The sequence below is a fragment of the Lissotriton helveticus genome, chromosome 11 (genome assembly GCF_964261635.1).
Source record: "Lissotriton helveticus chromosome 11, aLisHel1.1, whole genome shotgun sequence".
Lineage (NCBI taxonomy): Eukaryota > Metazoa > Chordata > Amphibia > Caudata > Salamandridae > Lissotriton > Lissotriton helveticus.
The window spans coordinates 91022040-91042399 of NC_136072.1; the positions used below are offsets into that span (position 1 = coordinate 91022040).

At 47.2% G+C, this 20360-nt stretch overlaps 1 protein-coding gene across 17 annotated transcripts in view; it reads right to left on the minus strand.

Annotated features, from left to right (window-relative positions):
- TNIK (TRAF2 and NCK interacting kinase) overlaps positions 1–20360 on the minus strand; it is an 808148-nt gene that overhangs the window by 85198 nt on the left and 702590 nt on the right. For 15 of the 17 annotated variants that reach the window (XM_078666210.1, XM_078666209.1, XM_078666208.1 and 12 more), the window contains one exon: positions 2286–2392. In XM_078666210.1, coding sequence (XP_078522336.1) covers positions 2286–2392 — 107 coding nt within the window. The remainder of the gene's footprint in view (positions 1–2285; positions 2393–20360) is intronic. The other 2 variants (XM_078666199.1, XM_078666197.1) reach the window with 1 other exon arrangement.

Below are 20360 nucleotides of genomic sequence, written 5' to 3' on the forward strand. Positions count from 1 at the left end.
CAGAAAAAATACGGAAAATGGGTCTTCTTTGGATGTTTTTTTTCTACTGTCAATCATGAGTGCCATGTCAGTAGGTGTACAGATTGAGAGGTAGGGGAGATAAAAAAAGACAATAGATTTCATAATTAAGCTTAATTAAGCGCAGATATTCAGTTACTTATGATATTGTACAATACAAGTGTTTTCAGATAACTCTATTACACTGTATACTGCTGAAACCTTTTGGACATTCAAATGCGAATATGCATTTATCAGTCAAATAAATGTGGAAAAATACCCATTGCAGCTTCATTTATATCGAAAACACTAAATAAAAATGGATAAATCCAGAAAGAAATTAGAAAAAATAAATATTGATAAATACAGACGGAAATATAGAAAAAATAAATACCATAAAACCGGGAGCCCTAATGATAATGTAATATTAGTAATGGATACATGGGAGTAGAACTGTGTACAAAGATATGACTGATATGTTAGAACTGTGTCGCCTCTTTATCACAACAGTTCTCAGGCAATCAGGGTGGAGCCCTCAACTGGAAATCTTTCGAACTACCCCTTGCACCTAAATAAACACCATACTTTCCCTTTACTTAACAAGATTGTGTTTACACATGAGCTGACTTGTGAGGATGGCATGACTGCAAGTGCGCACATGGGTCCTGGTTATGAGCTGCATGGTACTAGGGCCATAGTAAAACCACATGCCATTTTACCTTTATCACTTATTTTTCATGTCCTACAACCACACAAAATGCAGTATTACACTTGGTTTTACCACATATACTTACCACCCGATGTCAACAGGTAGTAAATGTATGTATGGGTATGTTGGGGAGAGGAGTAGTGGAAGGAAGGGGTCACTTTTTTTTTTTTAGAGCAGAGGGTGGCAGTGAACGCTTCCCTCCAAAAACAAACAAATGTAAAATGAGGCTTGGCTTCTGTTGCTGGCAAAGCCTCATTTGATTTTTCCAGCTGGAATCAGTGCCAGCATAAGGGAGGTGCAACCAATGTCCTTTCGCTGGGTGCCAAATTTAGTGCGATGCCATTTGCACTCTGACTGTACCCTAGCGCTGTTGTTTATCTTTAATTTCCATAGCACTGTGGAAATGAAAGATGGACAACACTCACTCACATGATCACAGTGAGCATTGTATAGGGGCCACTCATCTTTAATTCTACCTATGTGAATAAAGTACACTTCTATTAGGTAATCGTTTCTGCTACAGTTTCAAAATATAATTTAGCACTCTAGCCCGAGAGTAACAAACATGGTGTATCACCCAGGTGCAACACAAAGATAGCATACACAGAGTGGATTGGGATAACAGCATTCAATATTGCGATTTTAGCATATGCTGTTTATTGACTTTGTATGTGATTCTAAATATTAGCAAACAAATCCTGTGATGCTGGCTGTATTCCTTCAGAATTCTGTTCAGGTTTTCAAGTTGGAGCTTCTTTCATATTCTAAAATAAAGTCCTCCTATCTCCCACCATTTCGGCCCCATCACTGGTCTATCACCCACGCCTCGTGGGACCCCTGGACTGGATAACAGAGGAACACTGCAGGGCACCTACATCTTACATAAGGAAAATACTGGTTTGCCTGTACCCAGTAACAACCAGTAACTCAGACCACCCTCTGCTTGCACCAGCAGCATCATCAATCCCTTGATTGGCATTGCTATCTCCCTTCCCATCGCCTGCATCATTGTGTCCCTCCTGGTTGAAGGTGAGCTCCCTTCTTCCTATAGCATACACCCACAATGGTATGGCTTCTTGGTGCTTGGAAAAAGATAGCTGTTGTTTACATAAACTTGCACCATGCATGACTAAGATCAATGCTTTGCAGGTATATTTTGTGTGTACACCTGACCCACCTGATGCCCCACACAGATTCCTTTTTCACCACAGAGAAAAGGGTTTTGTATTGTAAAATCCAATGTTTCCTCCTAATAGTATGGTGGTGTAGCAAGTGTCTAGTGGTTTGAGTGACCTGATGGTGAAGTATGAGGAAAGGAGAAAAAGGGGGTTAAAGAGTCTACGGAAAAAACAAAACTACAAAGACATATTGTACCCACTACAACACAAATACACACATTACCTTATTTTATAAATAGTATCTTCCCAGTAAATAGTCTCTTCACAGTAGCTCTTTAGTAGCACTGTGTATCACTGACTAACCCATTCCCAAGAAAATGTTTAGGATGTCACTTTCTTGCTTCCACTAGTGTCATGTCATTGTATTTGATCAAAATGAAGGTTAATGCTAAAATGTGTACCTTGCTCGTACTGGTTGCGTTCCTAACCTGCTTCCGAGGGCACTGCCATTTCCTGGAGAGTTCTTTCGCGCTAGTGCAGGGGATATAGATGTTGTCCGTTGAGGCACCTAAAAGAAATGGTCAAATTCATTTTTGGGGAAAAGTTGCAATCTAACAAATCAACATACACTGCTGAAAGGTAACAGGTGTGATTGGCCAACAATCATCTTCTGATAGGAGTGCATGCAGCATATAAAAATAACCTTTAATTAGGTGGTTTGAATACATTTCATTTTTAACTGTGGTGGGCCTTTTCACAAACATTGATCTCAATGCCAAAATCCATGAGTCATACACATAGGTCCACAATGTACACAACATTCACTTTCTGGTGAGTGGCATAAATCACCAGGCGTAGGCATGGAGAACTACCAAATCACAAATTATGTGAGCTCTCACTAACCACCCACCACTTCCATCCTAACCCTAACCTAATAAGAGGCAAAAAACGTGCAGTTATAGACTACTTTCTGTCTTCTATACTAAGACCATTTCTATTTTTTTCAATTCTCCCCGATTGGCCTTTTGATTTTCTTCTGCTAAATTATGTCTCACTCTGGAGAAGCAGTACCTGCACCTGCAGGAACTGATTTTGAGCTGGCCGAGCTAGAGGTCTACACTCCGCCTCAGCTGATAGATTTCTGCAAGGATTTTCAGGTTTCGACAAGAGACTTCACCAAGAAGGTGGAGCTGCAGAATACCTTGAGAGCCTGGGCAGAGACACAGGTTGCAGGGGATGACAATCAAGAGGATAAGCAGGAAATTCCAGAGTAGGAGCATGGTCTGATTCTGGAGTCTGATATGGCTCTGGGACTGCCTGTTAAGGGAGCCAACACTGTGCTGGAAGCTGCAGTGATTCCCAGAGCAGGGAGCCGTGCCTCCTATAACAACCTGTCCCCAGAGTTGCAGGTAAACAGGAGGGAGGAAAGGAAATTAAAGCTGGAGCTTGCTCAGTTGGAGCAGGCTCGGGAAGAAAGGAGGCTGGCCGTAGAGGAGAGGAAAATAACCCATGAGCTCAGCCTCAAAGAGCTGACCATTAGAGCCCTACAAGTGGGGTCCAGCAACAGAAATGGTGGAAGCATACCTGCAGTGTCCACTGGTGAGTCCAGAGGCCGGTAACCCAAGGATTTGGTGCCCAGTTATGTGGTGGGAGATGATGTAGACAAATGGTTTGCAGCCTATGAAGTGGTTCTTAGAGCACACAAGGTCCCAGAGGAGTTCAGGGGTGGAAGTTTAGGTTTATGGAGGTATATGCCCACAGTGGGGAGGGACACACTCTCACACCAGAGGTAAAGGAACAGAAATGCTACACTGCTATGAAGGTCATCTTAGTCAATGAGTTTGGACTGACTCCCGCAAAATATAGGCTTCGATTCAGGGGTGGGTTTCCTGGATTATGCAAGCAAGGGACTGAAAGGTGAAAGGGCCTGGTTCTCACTCCAATGTGGCCACCAGAAGAAAAACTACCCTGACAAATGTCAGCAGCCCAAAACTCCCAAGAGCTATGAGTGCTTTGAGTGTGGACACTACAAAGGTGATCCCAAGTGTCCAGAAAGAGCACCACCTCCCACTGGGGGGAAATACTACAGGGGTGGGTAATGTAGTGCTAGGGGAGGAGTTTGTACAAGTTAATGGGGGGAAGTTTAGTGGGGTTACCCCAGTGCCCCTGGGTGACAGCAAGATGGTTCCTAAGATCCATATGCCCTCAAATACTATAACCTATAGGCAGTGGGTCACCATCAATGGACAAGGTTTTGAAGCTGTGAGGATACAGGTGTCAACAGGACTATGATAAAGAGTCAACTGTTGTCCACAGAGCAGGAGATTACCAATGCATTCCAACAAGTTATGGTAGCTGTCAACAGAGCGGGTGGCCCTTGTTCCCTTTGAGTGGGGGGGAAACAGGGGTTTCAGGTCTTCAAAGGATTGCCGTGAGCCCTGCCATGCCTGTGGACTGTTTGCTTGGTAATGACCTTAAACACACTACCTGGAAGGAAAGGAAGTAGAGATGTTGAGCTTACCTGCCTGGATCTTTGCTACAACATAGTCAACGGCAGCCCAGGGCTGGAGCCTGGAATAATGGCCCAGCCAGCTGTTAAGAAGGAGAAAGCAGAGGGAGTGGGAAACCAGCCCCCAAATGTACTCCCAGTGAGATGGAATAGTGCATCTGGAATGGCCACCCCGGAGTCCACTGAGAAGGGCACTGCTTCCCATGGTGGCCTGCCTACACTTGCTGGGTGGCATGTAGAAGGACTCACCAAGGAAGAGTTCTGTAGGGCATAAAGGGAGTGTCCAGTGCTTGAGGGCATGAGGCAACAGGCTGAAGAACCAAGCAGCAGATGAAGCCTCTGGAAGTTATAATGTTTACTGGGAGGACAACCTCCTTTCAGTGTGCCTAAGACTCCTGTGCACAGGACAACAATGGCAATGGTGGTCTACCACAGCTACAGGGTCTTCCTACTCGAGCTGGCTCATGAAATTCCCCTGGTAGGACACCAGAGCCAAGACAAGACCTTTGCAAGGCTTTCCCCCCACTTTTATTGGCCAACGTTCAAGAATTCCTCAGATGCATTCTGTAGGACTTGTGTGACATGCCAGGCCAGTAGGAAGATAGGGCAGAGCCTGAGTGTAGGAGAGTAGGGTCTGCTATCCTATGGTCACCCCAAATTTTTGCTTTTTGCTTCACTGGTTTTCGACTACTGAGGCTGTGGGCCTGCTGATCAGACCCCCAGCCTGCTGTTCTCTCACTAAATTACTAATACATGTGCTATAGGCACATACCACAATTGGAAATGGACTCCTTGTCAGCCCCTGTATAATGCACTATAGGTGCCCAGGGCATAGGGGCCACCAAGGCCTACCAGGGGCTGCAGCATATCTTTTGCCACCCCTGGCTGGTTCTTAAATTGACACAACTGGCTGATCACTCAGCTGGGGTAAGGTGGTGTAATCACCCCTTACTTAGATATAGTATACCTATATCTAAACCTATATCTGGACACATATAAACCTGTGAGCCACTCCTGTGGAAGGCCTCATCAATCCTGGAGGCAGAGTGCGTGGTTTAATGTGAGATGGAGCTCTAGCATGAGCTGAGCCTGTCTGCAGCTGTCGGGAACAACTCCCTAAGCTGTTTCAGGATAATGCCATACCATATACTCTTAAGTGCCTTATAATCCTCGCGGTTATATAGCAACTTTGGTTTGGCTTTATCAAAACATGTCGTGTAAGGTGTCATACGATTTGGAATACTATCCCCTCACCAGTTCTGGCGACGGGGATAGCATTCCACCCCTCTAGAGGGGTAAGACATGTTACTTTACTTTAATGCGGTTAATTTCTAAAAGGACCTTAGATCCACAAAATGGATGCCTCTGCCACAGACAAGAGTCTGACCCCCTGAAGCTGACCGAAACTCAGCCAAATGGGGCCTGGACAAAGGGTTTCCTGTCGCAGGGGGGTGTTACCACCCTCCAGACAGGAGATAGTGGATTGTAGCAGGGAGGTTTGAAAGAAACCAGACACTGCCTGGGGCGCACAAGGCTGCCCCTTGCATAATCCGGCCAAACCGGTTCTGGGGCACTCCAGCCCTCGTGCCAGGGCGGCCTGGATCAAAGGAAGGGGGTGTATCCACCCACTTCCTGGGTCCCACCCATAGGAGGGGGCCTAGCAGGTAATCCAGCCCCCAAAATTAGTATAAGACTGGGAGCAGTGCCAATGCACTTCAGATTATCCTGAAGAAACATAAGAAACTAAATTCTGGACCCTTCGACATCCTACTCGACGTAGAAGCCCGAAGAATCTCCCTTGTGGTCAAGGAGTGACCACCCTGTGCAAACAGGCACCATCCAGCCATCGACGTCTGCTTTGTCGCAGTTCCCGCTGGAACTCGAGCGACAGAGATCGACGAGATCAAGCTTGCCTGCCTTCCAACAGCCCGATCCACAGTCTCTGCAGAGCTGAGACCCGTGGAGGCGACCGGAAGCGTGGGGCACGCCATCTTGAATTGACCACGAGACGCTGACTGTGCAGCCCACGAGTGACCCTCGAAGCTGTACACCGGGGTTTGAGAAGCCCCAACCCTGAGCCACTCTTGCACCGAAGTTCAGCCCTCCACACTCGACGAGTGCTGCGTGGGGCCCTTCTGCTCCATTTGGCTCAACGCGTTGGCCCGGTCACTTGCCAGCCGGCTAGTGGCCCCTGTACCGACGAACTTTGAAATTCGACCTGTGAATCTGGTTGCTCCAGATCTGCACCAGCTCCCCTGAAAAGGAGCCCCCACTCTGACCTTCCTGGTTCGAGTGAGAAGCAATCTCCCGGTTCCGCGTGGATTGCTCTTGCCAAGTGTTGTTTGCTCCAAACTTGAAGCCGACTACGCCGACGGTGAGAGCCCTCGTGGGACAGATCGTGACCCGCTCCTGGACGTCGCAGATGCCCCAGAGCCCACGTGACAGCGGAGAGAAGCTCCTCGACGACCACCTGATTGCGCCCGACATTGCCTGGTTCCGTCCTGGTTCCACCCTGGTCACTGCTGAGTGACCCAGACTCCGTCCCCTCTGCTTTCAGGTACTTTTCGACTCGAGTCCACCCTTGGACTCCACCGGACACCTCTTTCACCCCGCCTGCAGCCCTTTCAGCTTCAAGCACCAAGAGCCTGCGTGACGAAACCCGACTCAACTTCGACCCTGTGCACCCGCTTCCTGTGGGTGAGGTAACTTTGCTCCGCCGGTGTTCCCACACTGGTACACATCCCTAGGGTCTATGTCTTAAGTTTTGTTCCTCTAGGTTCAGCGGAAGTGTCCTTAAACTTTAACTTTGCAACTTTTACGCACCATTGGTTAACATTGGTGCATGCGTGCGCTTTCCGCACTGCTCCCGAATCCCGTGGGCCTCTCCCGACTTCAGCATTGCTTGTCCCGACTGCTCCCAGCGATTCCCTAGGCCCTAGGCCTAACCACTGTTCGATTGGTATCTCTTATACCACTTGTTTAGTATATGGTTTGAGTGGCCACCCGCCCTCATCCATAATTGTGCAACTTTGTATGTTTAAACTGTGCTTTTGATTTAACGCTTGTGCCCCTTTATTCATAAAGAATACTGGGGATTGTTTTTAGTAATAAACACATATATTTTTATAATATATACTTGTGTGGTGTCCTTTCATTTGATATTACAGGATTGTATGTGGTAAAACAGCTCGCGTAACACGACCTCTTAAGTTAAGCCTTTAGGCTGCTTAGTCCATGCTACCCCTAGGATAGCTTGTCTAACAAGGTTGACTTACAACCTGACACCATAAGGGATTGTTTGGTCTGATAATAGGTGGTTCCAGAATTGGAAACATCACCTATCAGGCCAACTTCTCACATTGGTGAGCAGCGGTGCGGATTTGAGCTTGCTGTTGTTTTACCATTGCAATCTTTTTATCAAATTGAAAGATCACATCAAGTACCTCTAGGTACATATAAATCAAAAGCTTAGCATATTAAGTTCTACTGAACTTAGTAGTTGTAGGTTGAAGGGATTAGCACACCCTGACTACAACTCACTAGCAAGGTACAGTAGGAAAACACTTAGTGTAGGTAAGTGCACCACTTACACCTCACTAGCAGTCATGTCTGACACAGGAAAAGCCTCAGGGTCTGCTCCTGTGACAGTTGACCTTACCAAGGCAACTTCCAGCTATGACAAGTTAACCCGAAAGGACTTGATTGCCCTGTGCATATCAAGAGGGTTAAAAAGGGGCAGAAGTCCCACATGTCCTATCCTGATAGCCATTCTAGAGCAGGATGACTTAGAGAAGGGAAATGAAGCTCCCTTAGACTCAGGTGATGGAGTGAACCCCCCTGTAACTGATACCCCTCAAGAGGAAGGAGAAGAGGAGGAAGAAGAGGAGGAGGAGGACTCAGATGTAGAGGACCCAGAAGATCAGGATCAGAGGGGTAGCCAGGTCCAAGTTGCCAGGCTTAACCAGGCCAACGTAGACCTACTGGGAAATGGAGAGGGCCAGCACCTCCCCAGATCCAACCATATCATTCTCCCAGGCAACAGAAGAGTGAGATCTCCCTCAGGGGACTCTCATATTTCTAGTGCCTCAAGAGAATCTCAGAGAGGTATGACTGCCTCTCAGAAGATAGAGCATAGGGCCAGAATGAGGGCTGTCAAACTCCAAATAGAGAGGGAGGAGGTAGCCTTGGCTCAAGCTAGACTTGCCTTGGCAAGAGAGCAGAAATTGTGTGGCTTAGATGCCACTGGTGGCAGCAATATTCCTAGAGAAAAAGACAGGAGCTATGATAATAGAAACCTGACAAAAATTGTGGCCCCCTACAAGGAAGGGGATGACATCCACAAATGGATGACTGCTCTTGAGAGAGCCTGCATGGTACAGCAGGTTCCTCAGGATCAGTGGGCTGCAATTTTATGGTACTCCTTTTCTGAGAAAGGGAGGGACAGGCTCCTCACAGTTAGACCTGAGGAGGCCAAAAACTACTCTGTCTTGAAGAGTGCTCTTATTGAAGGGTTTGGCCTAACCACTGAGCAATACAGGTTGTTGTTCAGAGACACCCAAAAAGCACAGACTCAAGACTGGACTGATTTCGTAGATTGTGCCACTAAGGCTCTGGAGGGTTGGTTGCAGGGAAGTAAAGTTTCAGACTATACAGGATTGTACAATCTTATAATGAGAGAACAGATCCTTAATAACTGTACAAACCAGCTGTTGCATCAATACCTTATTGACTCTGATCTGACCTCTCCCCAAGAATTGGGAAAGAAGGCAGACAAATGGGTCAGAACAAGGATTAAGCAGAAACCCCAGAACCAAGGTGGTGACCAGAAGAAAACAGACCAGAAGGGTGGAAATCAGAAAGATAAAGAAAAAGACCAGAAGTCTTCAGGCCCCCAAACTAATAGTAAGGAGGGTGGTTCCCAAAATGGAAACAAAAAGAAGAATAATAATGGCCCAAAGAAACCTTGGTGTAATAACTGCAAATCAGTTTCCCACTGGGGCAGTGAATGCACCAAGACAAATCTAGTCCCCACCACTGCAGCTCCTAAAGCACCTGCACCCCCTAGTACAGTCAGCAGTGGTGGAACACAACCAAAGAGTATAGTAGGGTTGACCCTGGGTACTGAAGTAGGATCTGGCCTAGTCAGAATCCCTACTCAGGCAGTTCTCCTATATGATGTGGACCTAGCTTTGTCCACTACAGTGAGTCCCAGTAACTTGGGCAAATATAGGCAGACGCCTTTAATTAATGAGAAACTGGCTCAGGCCTACAGGGACACATGTGCCAGTGTCACAATGGTGACACCTGACTTTGTGGACCCTGGACAGATTGTACTAGGTGAGAGTTACCTAGTGACCAATGCAAGCAACTCCACTACTTCCCATAGTGTGGCAGTTGTGAACTTCTCCTGGGGAGGGGTAGATGGCCTAAAGAAAGTTGTTGTGAGTGCAGACCTCCCAGTAGACTGTCTGTTAGGCAATGATCTTGAAAGCTCAGTTTGGTCAGAAGTGGAGTACAGGACTCATGCAGAAATGCTAGGGATTTCAGCTCATGTCCTTGCAGTGACAAGGTCTCAGGCTAAGAAGTGCCTTCCTGAACCAGTGGTGGATCTTGGAACAATAGACCAACCACAACCCAAGAGAAGGAGCAAGAGAGGAAAGGCTGAGCCTTCCACCTTGCCCCAGGTTGAGGATCAAGTTTCAGAGGAAACTGATTCAGCAGTCCAAGAGGAGACTGTCTCTGAGGAACTTGAACCTGACCAGGTTGAGTTTCTGGGGACAGGGGGACCCTCAAGGGCAGACCTGAGGCAGGCTCAATTAGATTGCCCTTCCCTTGAACCCCTCAGACAGCAGGCTGCTGCTGAGGCTGCTGGGGATGCCCAAGGTACCCATACTGTGTATTGGGATGATGGACTCCTTTACTCAGAGGCTAGAGACCCCAAGCCTGGCATGACCAGGAGGTTGGTTATACCTCTGCAGTTTAGGGGGTTCCTCCTTACCTTGGCCCATGATATTCCCCTTGCAGGACACTTAGGCCAGAACAAGACGTGGGACAGGCTTGTTTCACACTTTCACTGGCCTCATATGTCAGAAAATGTCAAGGAGTTTTGTCGCTCCTGTGTCACTTGCCAAGCCAGTGGTAAGTCAGGTGGCACAACAAAGGCCCCCCTAATACCACTACCTGTGGTGGGGGTTCCCTTTGAAAGAGTTGGAATTGATATTGTGGGTCCCATGGACCCCCAAACAGCATCTGGGAACAGATTTATACTGGTGGTAGTGGATCATGCCACCAGGTATCCAGAGGCTATTCCCCTGAGGACCACCACAGCACCTGTGGTGGCAAAAGCCCTCATTGCAGTTTTCTCAAGAGTGGGCTTCCCAAAGGAGGTATTATCAGATAGAGGCACCGATTTTATGTCCAGCTATCTAAAAGCAATGTGGAAGGAGTGTGGAGTAAACTACAAGTTTACCACCCCCTACCATCCACAGTGCAATGGGCTTGTGGAGAGATTTAACAAGACCCTAAAAGGCATGATAAAGGGATTACCAGAGAAGCTCAGGCGGAAATGGGACATTCTTTTACCTTGCCTGCTCTTTGCTTACAGAGAGGTCCCACAGAAGGGGGTTGGCTACAGCCCTTTTGAACTTTTGTTTGGCCACCCTGTAAGGGGTCCATTGTGTTTGGTGAAGGAAGGATGGGAGTTACCTCTCAAGTCAGTCAGAATATCTTTATTCGACTTATTCCAAGTCATACAAAGAAAACAATAAACAATAAAACAAAACAAACAAAAACATAACATGAGAAGCAAACTAAGCCTTCCAGTTATTCCTAAAAAGCATCAAGCTTAAAAACACATTATAAATACTATATACAAAATTTTACAAAGTACAATATAAAAAGATGCATCTTATCCCATTTAAGGAACATTTTTTTAAGAAAGAGTTTGGCCAGCAGCTTTTACCCTTGTAGCTGCCACTAAAAATTTTGCAATACTAAAGGTGGTGCGGGGATTTGTCAAAAGCTGTAAATAGAGCAGTGCAGGGCGCACCTGTGTGAACCCTGCTTCTTTCAAAATGGGGAGCAAATATTTTTTCCTCTGCTCATGAAACATACTACAAAACATGACAAAATGCAATGTGTCCTGCACAGAAAAATTATCACAGCTGCAAGGGGCGGCTTGTTCTGGCTTCTGCCAGCAGTTAAAAGAACCAAGGTGAAAATGTAAAAGGTTAAACCTAAATTTAATTAAAAGGAACATATGATAAGGGATTGTGACGAAACTAAGATAAGGTGCAAGATGGGGTACACTTACCAGAAGGTAGTGAGCCCTAACTGCTGGTTTCTGCAGTTCAACTACCTCGCGGCATGCATCTTTCCTTTCATAAAATAGCTTCTTTATGTGGCCTATATCTTGAACCCTGATTTTTTCTGGGCTGAAAAAAAGTTCTGGGCGACCCAAGTCCGTAAATGATTTAATCAGGTAGTCCAGCCATGGGATTTTGCTATGTTTGTCCAATAATTGAACATCCTTCAAAATCATATGATTCAATGGGAGATCTTCATTTAGCCACATTTTCAACCATAAGGTCAAGGGTGCTAGGCTCAATATGTCTGACAAATACGGTAGGCCCACCTCCTTATGGATTGAATAGGTTGGGGTCGACTGGGGGACAGATAGGAGAGATCTAATAAATCTATTTTCAGCTCTCTGAATGGGGTCAAGATTTACATATCCCCACAAAGGGGACCCATATAGAGCAATGGCCACAGGTTTACACTTGTAAATTTTCAACAATGCTTCCATGGGCCTAGCTCCCAGCTTGCCCGCAAAACCTAAGAGCGCTGAGGCAGATCTTGTAACCGCCAATCGTTTTGCACTTATCTGCGGGCCCCACGTCCCTTTATGATCAAACAAAACGCCCAAGTAGGGGAATGTAGTAACCTTGGAGACTGGGACCCCACTGCAAAAAAATGATTTATGACTTTTTTTGGCACGATCACGGCCCATGATCATCGTATGGGATTTGGACACGTTAACCTTGAGGTCCAAATTCTCCATAAAGGAGCCAAAGGCATTCAAAAGCACCTGAAGCCCAATGCCAGTGCGGGCAATCAACACGGCATCATCCGCGTACAGGAGTGCCGGGATTTGGACATCTCCTGCACGCGGAACATCCGTGCCCCTGCCTCGCAGGAATGCCCCCAGGCCGTTGATGTAGATAGTAAAGAGCGTGGGGGCCAAGATACAGCCTTGCCGTACCCCTTTTAAAGATTTAAAAGAAGGGGTACACCTGCCGTTGTTAGACACTCGCACAGCTGCAAAAAGCTCCTGGTGCAAAGTGGCCATAAACGTGACCAGAGCTTTGTCAACACCCAACTCCAGTAAGCTTGACCATAGTTTGGACCTATTGACGAGGTCGAAAGCCGAGGAGAGGTCCATAAAAGCTAGAAAGACAGAACCCTCCTTGGCCACCGTATACTTAGAAATGAGTAAGTGCAGGTTTATACATTGCTCTATAGTGCCTTTTCTTTCCCTGAAACCGTATTGTAGTTCGGACAGCCCCCCACAGCCCTCAACATTCTCCTTTAATCTATATAAAAGGACCCTCCCCAAAACTTTTACGGTTGAGTCCAAAAGTGAAATGGGTCTATAAAATGCTGGATCGTCCCGCTGACCCTTGTTTTTAAAAATGGGGACGATAGTCGATATTGCCCAGGATGCGGGAGCTGAATTGTCATTTACTGCGTTAAACACATTACACAAAACATTCGACCACAATTTAGGGGAGTGCATAAAAAAGTCTGCCGGGACTCCATCTGGTCCAGGTGCCTTGTGTTTGGTAGTTGCCTTAAGTGCTTTCTCCACTTCTTGGGTGTTAAAAACAATAGGATGTGCGGGCCCAGTGGGCACTAAACCAATATTGGTACTCTCATCTACTTCATCACCCCCATATACATTCTTGAAGAAAGACAGCCATTTATCATCAGGAATCACGCAATCCATGGTTGCATTACTGTCCTCGGAGAATAGGGGCTGCTTAATGATCTCCCAAAATCTCCTACTGTCCTTCAGCACTGCCGCTGATAGGAGATTTTCCCATGTTTCACGTTTAATTGATTCTTTGCAGTTCTTTATGGCTGTCTTATAAATTTGCCTTAGCCTCACAATGTCATCTGTTGCCCTCGGTACAGTTTTTAAGGCCCTCATCAGATCTCTATGGGCCTTTGAGCATGCTGAATCGAACCATCGCTTGTGTCCTTGGGGCCCCTGAATAGGTTTGGCTAGAAGATCCCTAGAGACCTGGGCACATATCTCCTCAAAGGCTGCTACAATCTGTTTCCCTTGTGTATCCGGATTTTGACACAACTCAACCTGATCTTTAATTTTAGGGAGACATTTTTTATAGAAGTTGTCCGGAATCACTTTTGCCCACTTCACTCTTCTGTCCTGATCAGTGGTCCTCAAGGGATGTGAGGCTTTAGCAATTGATGGTGATGCACCCATCTGGTCTCCCCAGGCCACTTCCAGTAATACTGGATTATGATCGCTATGATGGGTTACTACTGTGCGGTACGCAGTGGTCCGATTCAAGATACCTAGTGAGACAAAAATATAGTCTATCACCGTTCCATGGTGACCGCCGATAAAAGTTGGCATTCTCAGGCCATAGTCGGGTTCAAGAAGATTATGGGTTGCAAGTAGGTCTTCAAGCTCTTGCCCCTCTACAGAATGTTCAAAATGAGGTCCCACTGGGGCTGCATCATCCACTTCATCAACATTTGATCCCTTACAATCTAAATTACATAAATGAATATTAAAATCACCTAGTAAGATTAACTCAGAAGCAAATACGATATTCTGTGAAATTTTGTTTAAAATACTGTCCAGACTAGCAATGTTACGGCCACCGTAATCGCTATTCCCGGAATTGTAAAAATTGACATATAGAGTGCTACTAGTTTTGCTAATCACCCTTTCCACTATTAAGATGTTATCTGAATCAGAGGTGATCTGCCTATAGCTACCTTTTAGATCCAAAGCAAAAAAGAGCGCCAAACCCCCTTTAGCCCTACCCATTCTGCTAGGGGCTGCGGGTCTTGTGAAGCTGGTAAACCCATCCCACCAGATATTACTGGATGTGACCCACGTTTCTTGCAGAGCAATGATATGATGTTTTGAAATGAAGCTCCGCCAGACAGGGTCCTGGTTTTTGGCGTTTAAACCTGCTACGTTCCAGCTTATAATTTTACATGAATCGATGATAACATTTGGCTCATTTCCACCCTCTGAAGCTCCTTCTGGTATATCTTGCGGAGGTAGTACCTCTCTAGAGTCACCTTGACCGAGCCGCTGTACATCCTCTCCGATAACACCTGATATTTCACAGATCACAGACCCAGATGGAGTTGATTTCTGGATAGAATTGGTAGATAGATGTGGCTCGACCACTGCTTTTGACAATAGAGAACTGGAGTGATCATCACTATTAAAGCCGCCACTACTGGCTTTTGGGATGCTCGACCCCACACGTTCCCGGTCGACTCCTGTTACAAGTCAGTCGCAGGTGTTTAGGTCGGAGAGGGGGCCAAATCTATTACCTGTGGTAAATCCCCACACAGATGGCATGGCTGGCTGAAATTGACCATTTTGAACTGGATTCCAGATGGAGTGTGGGGTATTTGGATGGGTCAAAAATGGATTCGATCTCTGCCAGCGTGTAGGCCTTAAACCCCACGCGCTGTGGTCATATCCCAAGGGACCTTGCCCCCACCCGTTTGTTCTATGCTCATACGGGTGGCCAAACTGACTGTTTTGCTCATACGGATAACCAGAACTTCCAGGGTCCCGATGTGCAAGTGGCTGTAACCAATCAGTTGGATGTCGTGATCTAGTGTCCCTCCCCCAACTACTGATGTTGGTAGGCTTGTGTTGCCTAAAGGTGTTCGCAGACTGGATTTCATCATAAAAAAACTTAAGAGTCAGTGGAATAATAGAACCACTACGGCGTTGTGGTGGGAACACATTATTCAGAATATCCGGGAGAACTTCGGCGTTAGCAAAATTTAAAATAACACAATCGCCATTAAACTTTTTAGGCTTACTGCCAATCCAGGGTACCCTTCTAGTCAAGACTATATTCCCAACCAATTTATCAAACCCTTCTTGGGCCATATGCATATTATTTGAGAGCCAATGTACGACTTTGTCTTTTAAACCCTGATTGGACTCAGATTTATCTTGTGGTAGGACTGGAACATTCGCCAACACCAAGACTACCGGTAAGGCTTCTGCAATAAAATCTACTGAGGCAGTCTCTTGATGCGCTACCGCTATAGCGGCGGTTACATTGGTGTGGGAAATGCCAGTTTCAACATTCGGATCCATAGCGGGTAATAATTGCACTGAAGGAGAAGATATCAGTCCTTGTTGGGTGGGCTGAGTGGGCTGTAAGTTAGTTTCATGGGGGGCGGCGTCCTCATCCGTCGCTGTAAGATCTGTGACAAGTGAAGATAGGTTCTCTACCTCCTTGACCAAAGCGCTATTCGCCCCACTTAACTTCCTCACTTCGGCAGTTAGCTTGTCCACTTTCCCAATCAAAGGTTTAATTATAGCCTTGATTTTAATATCTATCATGTCTTGGAACCTACTGAGGAGATCTTCATCAAAAATGCATTTAGACTCAGTATCTGCATTAATGTCAGTGTATTTGCCCGTCCGTCTAGCCGGAGGGGTGGCAGGTTTTTTCCGACCTAATTGTTTTCCCCCTCGTTTCGCAGTAGGTTTTCTGCACGCTCTAACCGCGCGTGTTTCTGGCTGCGGGGATTGTTGGTCTTCATCCAAAGAAGCGATCTGGCTATTTGGATCGATAAAGGTATTATCTGATAGATCTATTAAATCAGTCCTTCCGGTCAAATGCTCAGGGTCATCGGTAGGCTCAATATATTGATCTGAGGACTGAGAATCAGCTAGAATAAGCGGAAGGATTATCCAGCAATGAATCTGACATTACTGTGCTTGCTGCACTTATTGATGGGCTATCTATGGGCAAAACCGGTGATTGACTTAGGCCCAGAGATTGCCTTCGCTTGGTGTTAATGCTGCTGACGACTTGGACGAGATACGAGTCTAAAGTATTCACGGTATCCACTGGGGCAGGTACCAGTTTTTTCCCCATACTCTGGACTATAACACTGAAGGGTTTCCCAAAAACTAAACTCAGACGAATATTCAATGATTAACAGTAGCAAGATGTAGTAATCAATCCATGCGGCAGCAATATAATAACAATGGATATCCTCTACACAGTTAGGTGTACCAAATATCATGCAGGGACACAGTACCTTGGAATCCACCCGCTAGGTATCCAGGGATAGCGTTACCCGGCCTTCTCGTGCCTCGGAGGGCCTCGGAGGGCCCGCCCTTTGCCCGGGCTTAGCCCCGGGCATCCCGCTCGCGTCCCGCGACGCTGAGGGCTCACAGCTTTGTAGTGCCCCTCCCGGCGCTTTTGCCGCGTCGGGGAACGCGCCGCCGCTGAGCCTGATGGGAAACGTAGTCCCGAGGCGGCGGCGCGACTGGTGGCGGGAATCCGGTGTTGTTGGCTGGTCCGCAAAGTAATTCACTCCAAGCGCTCCCTCGTTCAGACGCACTGTTTTGATCCAAAAGAATCCAACTAGGGCCAGATAGAGCTTTAGATGGGCATTAGATTCTTCCACTAAAGCTAGAGAGTAACCAAACTGTCTATGGCCATTGGATCTTGTTAAATATAGTGGCAGAAATATTAAGTGGGCCACTTAGATATGAGGGGTTTGTTGTAATTATGTTTAGTTTGTTGTTTATTGTGAATATATCTTGATTGCTTTTCCATTTATTGTGTATCATAATATTATGTTGTTGTAACATTGTTTAATAATATTTCTTAACCCACCGAGATACTTAATCTTGGTTTTTAATTATTTTGGATGAATTTTATCTTGTCTTTATTGTTTATTTATATGCAATTCGAATAAATCTAGATTGTAAACAAGACTATTTCTTTGTGGAAACCCATCCTTATGTTTGTCTGAATACCTATGACATACTGTGACCTCTCCTTGTATAACAAGAAAGGCCTGTGTGAAAAGTAGACTATTCGACTCCAGGGATCCCCCCTTTGACTAGCAGTCAGGTAGGGTTCTGGACAGTTTTACTACGATTTGAGGCTCCCCCCCTCTCCACCGAGGGCTCACAGCTTTGTAGTGCCCCTCCCGGCGCTTTTGCCGCGTCGGGGAACGCGCCGCCGCTGAGCCTGATGGGAAACGTAGTCCCGAGGCGGCGGCGCGACTGGTGGCGGGAATCCGGTGTTGTTGGCTGGTCCGCAAAGTAATTCACTCCAAGCGCTCCCTCGTTCAGGCGCAGTCAGGTAGGGTTCTGGACAGTTTTACTACGATTTGAGGCTCCCCCCCGCTCCACCGATGGCTCACAGCTTTGTAGTGCCCCTCCCGCCGCTTTTGCCGCGTCGGGGAACGCGCCGCCGCTGAGCCTGATGGGAAACGTAGTCCCGAGGCGGCGGCGCGACTGGTGGCGGGAATCCGGTGTTGTTGGCTGGTCCGCAAAGTAATTCACTCCAAGCGCTCCCTCGTTCAGGCGCAGTCAGGTAGGGTTCTGGACAGTTTTACTACGATTTGAGGCTCCCCCCCGCTCCACCGAGGGCTCACAGCTTTGTAGTGCCCCTCCCGGCGCTTTTGCCGCGTCGGGGAACGCGCCGCCGCTGAGCCTGATGGGAAACGTAGTCCCGAGGCGGCGGCGCGACTGGTGGCGGGAATCCGGTGTTGTTGGCTGGTCCGCAAAGTAATTCACTCCAAGCGCTCCCTCGTTCAGGCGCAGTCAGGTAGGGTTCTGGACAGTTTTACTACGATTTGAGGCTACCTCTCAAAAAGCCCAAACTAGACATAGTGGACTATGTACTTGGTCTCCGCTCCAGGATGGCTGAATACATGGAAAGAGCATCCAAAAACCTGGAGGCCAGCCAAGAATTACAAAAAGCTTGGCATGACCAAAAGGCTGTACTGGTAGAGTTCCAACCAGGACAGAAGGTGTGGGTACTGGAGCCAGTGGCCCCAGCAGCACTCCAGGACAAATGGAGTGGACCCTATCCTATCATTGAAAAGAAAGGAGAAGTCACCTACTTGGTTGACTTTGGAACCCCTAGGAGCCCTCACAGGGTAATCCATGTGAATCGTTGGAAAGCATTTGTGGACAGGGAGGACATGAGCTTGCTCATGGCCACAGATGGGGATCAGGAGGAAGAGAGTGACCCTCTCCCAGACCTGCTTTCTCAGAACCCTGATGATGGTTCAGTTGATGGAGTAGCCTTGGCAGGCAGCCTCACTGACCAGCAACAGAGGGACTGCAGACAAGTTTTGCAGGCCCACAGGCAATTGTTTTCACTCACACCCAGCCAGACTGACTGGTGTACCCATGTGGTGGACACTGGTGACAGTCTGCCTGTGAAGAATAAGATCTACAGGCAACCTGACCATGTCAGGGATTGCATCAAGGCTGAGGTGCAAAAGATGTTAGAGCTTGGAGTGATTGAGCCATCAGAGAGCCCATGGGCCAGCCCAGTAGTCCTTGTGCCAAAACCTCATACCCAAGATGGAAAGAGAGAAATGAGATTTTGCGTGGACTACAGGGGTCTCAATGCTGTCACTAGGACAGATGCTCACCCCATTCCAAGAGCAGATGAGCTCATTGACAGATTGGCTTCTGCCAAGTTTCTGAGCACATTTGATCTGACAGCTGGCTACTGGCAAATCAGACTAGCTGAGGAGTCAAAAGCCAAAACAGCATTCTCTACCCCTAGTGGACATTATCAGTTTGTGGTAATGCCCTTTGGTTTGAAGAATGCACCTGCCACTTTCCAAAGGTTGGTGAACCAAGTCCTTACTGGGTTGGATGACTTTTGTGCAGCATATCTAGATGATATTGCTGTCTTTAGCTCCACCTGGGAGGATCACCTGATCCACCTGAAGAAAGTTCTGGAGGCCCTGCAAAAGGCAGGCCTGACTATCAAGGCCACCAAGTGCCAGATAGGGCAGAGTAAGGTTGTATACCTGGGCCACCTAGTAGGTGGAGGTCAGGTTCAGCCACTGGAGAGCAAAATCCAGACCATACAGGACTGGGCTCCTCCAGTTACCCAGACACAAGTCAGAGCCTTCTTGGGCCTGACTGGGTATGACAGAAAGTTTGTGAAAAACTATGGGTCTATAGTGACACCATTAAATGACTTGACATCCAAGAAGATGCCAAAAAAGGTTCAGTGGACAGTTAGCTGTCAAAAGGCATTTGAAGACCTGAAGAAGGCCATGTGCTCTGCACCTATCCTGAAGAGTCCCGACTACTCCGAACAGTTCATTGTACAGACAGATGCTTCTGAGTTGGGGGTGGGAGCTGTGCTCTCACAACTTAATCAAGATGGTCAAGACCAGCCCATTGCTTTTATTAGCAGAAGGCTGACCCCCAGAGAGAAACGTTGGTCAGCCATTGAGAGGGAGGCCTTTGCTGTGGTTTGGGCCCTGAAGAAGTTGAGGTCCTACTTGTTTGGAACTCACTTCCTAGTTCAGACAGACCATAAGCCCCTCTTGTGGCTCAATCAGATGAAGGGTGAAAACCCCAAACTGCTCAGGTGGTCCATTTCCCTACAGGGGATGGACTTTACAGTGGAGCACCGCCCAGGGACTGACCATGGTAATGCAGATGGTCTCTCCAGGTACTTCCACTTAGAACATGAAGACTTATCTGGTCAAGGTTAGTTTAATGTCCCTGCGTTTGGGGGGGGGGTTGTGTAGGAGAGTAGGGTCTGCTATCCTATGGTCACCCCAAATTTTTGCTTTTTGCTTCACTGTTTTTCGACTACTGAGGCTGTGGGCCTGCTGATCAGACCCCCAGCCTGCTGTTCTCTCACTAAATTACTAATACATGTGCTATAGGCACATACCACAATTGGAAATGGACTCCTTGTCAGCCCCTGTATAATGCACTATAGGT